This window comes from Lepidochelys kempii, chromosome 21, assembly GCF_965140265.1.
Source record: "Lepidochelys kempii isolate rLepKem1 chromosome 21, rLepKem1.hap2, whole genome shotgun sequence".
NCBI classification, from domain to species: domain Eukaryota; kingdom Metazoa; phylum Chordata; order Testudines; family Cheloniidae; genus Lepidochelys; species Lepidochelys kempii.
The window spans coordinates 17,710,498-17,716,845 of NC_133276.1; the positions used below are offsets into that span (position 1 = coordinate 17,710,498).

Here is a 6,348-nt window from a genome sequence, read left to right on the forward strand (position 1 = left end):
TCTTGTTCACTCTCCAGCCATGACTGTTACATAGCATTGCTGCACTCTGTTATACGACTGCTGCTCCCCACCCCAGAGGTGGCTGCATTTCAGCAGTGGGTAAAGGCACCCCTCCCAGCCAGCATGTGATCCATCAGGCTGAAAGTCTCATCCTGAGACCTCCTGAGCATCCGTCTCTGCCCTCTTTCTCAGGTGAAGAGCTACTGGCTGGGACCCAATTACCTGAAGGAAGGGTCCGAGGGGAATGACATCAGACGCACCAATGTGCCGGACATCCGGGTGAGCTACCGCTTTGAGACGCTGTGCCAGGAGCTGACACTGATCACGCAGGCCGTGCAGACGGCGGAGCTGGAGACCATCCAGGAAGAGGACTCCCTAACCATGAGCTCCAGCCTGGGCACGCAGTGAAGGACGCTGGCCTGGCGCATGAGAACCCCCTGCTGCCTTTCATAGCATCTGCACTCCTGGCCCCGGGGATCCTGTCCGTTCCCTGTCGTTGGGTTCGCTGCATTCCCCTTTGCTTGGTGTTTCCCCGAGGAAGGGGCTCATTCTCTTTCCTGAGCGGCTGCCCTTGGGAATGGGCTGGGGCCTTTTTAGTTGGTTGCTTTGGGTTGTTAGTTTTCTTCTGCGTTTGTTCTTTTTCTTTTTTTTTTACTCCTGCTGGACTCTAGCGTGAGGGTCTGCGGGGCCGTTTGGGGGCACTAGTGCAGAGGGAGCTGGGTGGAAGGCCAGGCGTGTGGATCCTGGCACCATGGGGAGAGGAGACACGAGGGGGTTGGCGTGTAACCGCACAGGCCCCGGTGAGAGGCTTGGAGGTGCTAGTGAGCCTGCGGCAGGCAATTGTGGCGTGAGCGTGCTGGTGTGAAAACTCTGGTATGTGTCAAGGGGCTGATGCCCCTCTCGCTTGGTGGGGATGCACGTGCGTGGGGGCTGCTGGAGCATGGTGCTCTGGGTGGCTTATGTTACGCCTGGGAAAGGTGTTGCCTTGAGATTATCAGTCCGGTGAGTTCTGTGGCTGGATGTCTCTGTGTCTGGAGCTGTAGCCATGAGGGCAGGTGGTTGAGAGCTGGGCTTGCCCTTGCCCAGTACTCCAGCCTGCTGCAGCCATGCCCCCTGCCCCATGCGGCTGAGCTCTATGGGCCACGGTGCTGGGGGCTGGCTGGGCCATGGACTTCTCAAAGAAAGGAGGATCCACCCTCCAGATTCCTCAAACAGTGACACCTGAGTCCTCCGACCCGGCCTGTGGTCCTGCCCTGGGTTGGCATGGGGGGAAGGCCGGGGGCCGGGGCAGAGGTATTTTTAACTCCGTACGCATCTGGTGTCAGTCTGAGCTTTTCTCTGTCAGTGGCAAGGGAGGGCCCTGGGCGTCTTTATTAACCCTCTAGCTCCTGGGAACCACCCAGTCAGGGCAGTCACAGCCAGCCTCGTCTCTCGGGGGCAGTTCCTGTGGGAGACCCCGGGAGCTCCCTGGCAGCAGTAGGGAGCGAGGCCCCAGTTGTCTGTGCCTGGTGCCCAACTTCATCTGGGTGTGTTGGGGTGCAGAACCATCCTCCCACACGTGCTGCTTCACAGCTGTCCCCGTCCCCTGCTGGGCCACCGCGGCCCCGTCTGCTCTGCTCCCATGCATCAGGGGCCGGCCATGGGCTTGCAGAGCGTTCTGTGGCCAAGTCCCCGTGGCATTACCCAGAGGGGCCCTAGATCTGACGGGCCCTTCCCCCCCCACACCTCTGTTCTAGGGTCCTGGACTACCGCGAAGGGACAGTGCCAGAGTCCAGGGGGTGGGGAAGGAACCGTCTCTGGCCCCCCATGGAACGGCTCCAGACCACGTGCTCCCCGCCCCTGTGACTGCTGTGAGGAAGAGAGGCCCTGCCTGCTCTGCTGGGGTGCAGTGCGGAGCTCAGGCCCCAGGTCCCCTGGAAGGGAAGTTTTTATAGGTTGGGGGGTGACCCCTTCGCTGGGGAGGGGCTGGCTGTACGTGGCAGGGGCCAGAGCTGCCCCCCCTGCCCTAGAAACAGGCCCCTGGACTCTGTGCCCTTGTCTCTCTCCCCTGCATTTGGGCCCCGGGTAGCCAGTACGGCTAGGCAGCCCTAGTACCACACCCATCTCGCCACCATGGTGAGAGATCAGGGGGTCGCGCATGGGCGGGAGGTTCCCTGCCCACACCGGCTCCTGGGAGCAGCCCCCCATGCCGGGGCAAAGCTCAGCTCCCTCCCCCCTTAACTCTGGTCACAGTCACTGCCTGGGCCCATATGTGCGGGGCGCTCTCCTCCGTCCATCCCCGTCCCCTTGCTCCTCCCCACACGCCCGCCCAGCCCAGGGGACGGTCCTCAGCCCAGCTCCCTCCAGGGCTGTTCGGTCAGCTGGACCTGTTCCCCCAGAGCCCCGGCCACAGCAGGCTGCTCCCGCTCTGACCCTCCAGGTCTTGTCAGACAATTCCAGCCGCCGCACCCTGGCCACTGGTCTAGCTGATGTCTGGGGGGCCCCAGGCCCTGTCCCAGAGCATTCACGGTGGGGCTGGTCCATGGGGGGGTAGGAGCTCTCCGTCCATGTGTTAGTCCTGCCCCATGCCCCTTACCTGGGGTCCTGGTGCTGGAAGCTCTGAGGAGCCGTCGCTGCCCTGCCGGTGCTGGCCCACAGAGCAGTGCGGATCAGAGCCACAAGCAGGGTCCAAAGCAGAGGGACTCTGCAGATCCTGGCTAAGGAGTGGGGACGGGGACTATCCACCCAGTGGCCAGGTTTATCAGTAGGGGATTATCCCCCATACTCGCCCCCCTGCTTCACCGGAGCCTGTCCCACTTCTCCATGCTGCCTAAGCCGAGAAAGTTTTGATTTTTGTGTACCTTAGAGCTGTATTTTACCCTCACACTCACACTCTGGTGTTGCTGTGTCATTCGATTAAACAGCCGGCACGCAGTCGTCGTTCTCCATTGTCATGTCAAAAAAGAGCATGATCAATAAATACAAACTATTTAAGTAAACTCCCGGGGTGTGTGTGACTCCCTGAGTGGGGTGGGGACATGGGACCCGCCTTCACCGCGATTCCACTGCTCATCGCTGCGCCGATTTCTACGTGCAAATGGCTGCAGGAGCCGTGAGTCACTAATAATGCTCAGGCCTCGCTGTGGCTCTGGCTCCCAGTTGCCTTCCAAACCTGAGATTAAACCCTGGTGCCTGTGGGATGGGTTATTACCCCTCATCTTCCAGATCAGGAAACAGGCGCAGCCCGAGCCAGTGGCACAGCAAGGATTGACCAGGCGCCCAGCACACGCTGCTCTGTCACTCAGCTTGTGCTCAAGCCTGGTCCTTGGAGAGCTCAGAGCAGCAAATGGGGAGGGTAGGTACTAAAGAGGAAAGCACCAGGCTCCTGCCTCTTTCTAATGTGCAGGACACAGTGAGTTAGTGGATTTTGACCCTCGGGAACAGTTCACACTGAGGTAGGGAAGCAAACGGGTCTGTCTGAAGAACGCCTGCAGCTGACCGTCACCATCAGCAGCTGTGTCCCAGCAGTGGTGTTCAAGGGAACCAGTACAAGGCAGTAGGTTTATGGCCCTTGTGTGGCATTTGTGCCATGGTGAAATGTCCGAGGGCTCCAGCAAAGCCGGACGCATCCAGCCTTCAGCTCTCGGAAGACACGCAGGAGAATATGAAACCTCATGTCCTTCAAGCCTTAATGGAAAGCCACAAAAAGGGGCATAATCCCAGTTTGTTTGTTAACTCCGGTGCCAGTTTGTTTGTTAACCCCTCTAAACTGGTTCGGCCTTTGGGGTAGATGGGCCCAAATCATTGCAGCACTGCTCGGGGGGGAGTGGGGACTGAGCTGGGAGAACAAGGGCTCTGGTGGGAGCAGCCATTGCTGGCAGCCCTTTTCGGGGGCATCATGTCCTAGTGTAGCTTGGACCTGCGAGGGTCTGTCTGCGCTGCCGTGCCAGGCTGGGATTACAGCATGGGCAGACCTACCCGGGCGAGCTCTAATCACACACTGCAGCATAGACACCCTAAAAGAGTGGTTTTCAAAGTGCGGGTCGCGGCCCAGTACTGGGTGGCAGTGGCTCTGGCCAGCACCGCAGCCTGGGCCGTGAAAAGTCCCGTTGGCAGCGCTGCCGGCTAAGGCAGGCTGGTCCCTTCCTGTTCCAACACCGCGCCGGCCCCCGGAAGCAGCCAGCAGCAGGTCTGGCTCCTAGAGGGGGGCCATGCACAGCCCCCGCCCTGAGCACCATCTCCACACTCCTGTTGGCTGGGAACTGGTCAATCGGAGCTTTGCGGGGACGGTGCCTACAGGTGAGAGCCACGTGCCTCCGCCTAGGAGCCGAACCTGCTGCTGGCCACTTCCAGAGTCGCGGTGCCAGGACAGGCAGGAAACCTGCCATAGCCCCCCTGCTGACCGAGGTAAGCCTATGTCCCAATCCCCTGAGCCCCCTCCTGCACCCCAAACCCCTCATCCCTGGCCCCACCCCAGAGCCTGCACCCCCTCTCGCACCCCAACCCTGAGCCCCCCAAACCCAGAGCCCCCTCCTGCACCCGAAACCCCTCATCCCTGGTCCCACCCCAGAGCCTGCACCCCCGGCCCAGAGCCCTTACCCCCTCTCGAACCCCTTCCTGCACCCCAAACCCTTCATCCCTGGCCCTACCCCAAAGCCTGCACCCCAACCCCCTGCCCCAACCCTGAGCCCCCACAAACCCAGAACCCCTTCCTGCACCCCAAACCCCCATCCCTGGCCCCAGCCCAGAGCCCTTACCCCCTGCCCCAACCCTGAGCCCCCCCAAACCCAGAGCCCCCTCCTGCACCCGAAACCCCTCATCCCTGGTCCCACCCCAGAGCTTGCACCCCTGGCCCAGAGCCCTTACCCCCTCTCACACCCCAACCCCGTGCCCCAACCCTGAGCCCCCCCAAACCCAGAGCCCCCTCCTGCACCCCAAATCCCTCATCACCAGCCCCAGCCCAGAGCCCTGACCCCCTTCCCCAGCCAAGAGGTCCCTTCCACACCCTGAAGCCCTCATTCCTGGCCCCACCACACAGCCCTCACCCCGGCACCCCAACCCTTTGCTGCAGCTCTGAGTCCCTCCCAAACCCCTCATCCCCTCACTGGGTCATGGGCATCAACAATTTTCTTCTACTGGATTGCCAGAAAAAACACTTTGAAAACCACTGCCCAAAAATACCCAGTTTGCACAGGGTGAGTGGCTGATTCCGAGAGAGTGGTGCTGACAGCAAGGAGCAGAGAGTCGAGTCTCAGAGGAGATATTCCAAAAGGCTCTGTTAGTTTGAGTGAGCGTTGTGTGTTTAGGTGCCTACGTTGCCTTAGTCTCAGCTAAGAGATGTAGTCAGTTATTCAAAGTTTCCCAGGGTGAGCTGCATATGCTCAGCACCTGTGCAAATCAGGCATGGGGGTGGGGAGGGTCTTGATTTGGGCATAAGAAAAGGGCCATCCAATCCAAAATGGCCTCCCCCCACACTTTTCCCAGTTCTAATGAGCCATAGATTCTAGCTTGCAGTGTTGTTGTAGCCATGTTGGCCACAGGATTGATTCCAGGGCTAGAAGAGACCATTCCTGTCACCTCCCCCCCGATCTCCTGCAGACCACAGGCCTGAAAACCCCACCCAGTGACTCCTGCATCCAGCCTGTATCTCGGGGGTTACAGCTAGCCCATGTTCCAAACAGCATGTGGCCGATTCACACCCCAGCTTGCCAGGGACTGCCAGTGGGCTTGCAAAACTGGCTAAGCGTCTACGTAGTCCCTCCTGAGGTACACCAACAGTTCGCTTTGATCTAGTCCTGCTTCATAGAATCCTAGAATATCAGGGTTGGAAGGGACCTCGGGAGGTTCTAGTCCAACCCCCTGCGCACAGCAGGACCAATTCCCAGTTAAATCATCCCAGCCAGGGCTTTGTCAAGCCGGGTCTTAAAAACCTCTAAGGGAGGAGATTCCAACACTTCCCTAGGTAACCCATTCCAGTGTTTCACCACCCTCCTAGTGAAAAAGTTTTTCCTAATATCCAACCTAAACCTCCCCCACTGCAACTTGAGACCATTACTCCTTGTCCTGTCCTCTTCCACCACTGAGAATAGTCTAGAACCATCCTCTCTGGAACCACCTCTCAGGCAGTTGAAAGCAGCTATCAAATCCCCCCTCATTCTTCTTTTCCGCAGTCTAAACAATCCCAGTTCCCTCAGCCTCTCCTCATAAGTCATGTGTTCCAGACCCCTAATCATTTTTGTTGCCCTTCACTGGACTCTCTCCAATTTATCCACATCCTTCTTGTAGTGTGGGGCCCAAAACTGGACACAGTACTCCAGATGAGGCCTCACCAATGTGGGGTAGCTCAAAGCGTGCTAAGGAACTGTTCGT

General features: G+C 59.2%; 1 protein-coding gene across 3 annotated transcripts in view; it reads left to right on the forward strand.

The window, feature by feature from the left end:
* Positions 1-2,978, forward strand: part of AMPD2 (adenosine monophosphate deaminase 2) — a 40,917-nt gene extending 37,939 nt beyond the window's left edge. For all 3 annotated transcript variants that reach the window (XM_073319590.1, XM_073319589.1, XM_073319592.1), the window contains one exon: positions 193-2,978. In XM_073319590.1, the coding sequence (XP_073175691.1) occupies positions 193-408 (216 nt within the window). In that variant the 3' untranslated portion in view covers positions 409-2,978. The remainder of the gene's footprint in view (positions 1-192) is intronic.
* The last annotated feature ends 3,370 nt before the right edge of the window (positions 2,979-6,348 follow it).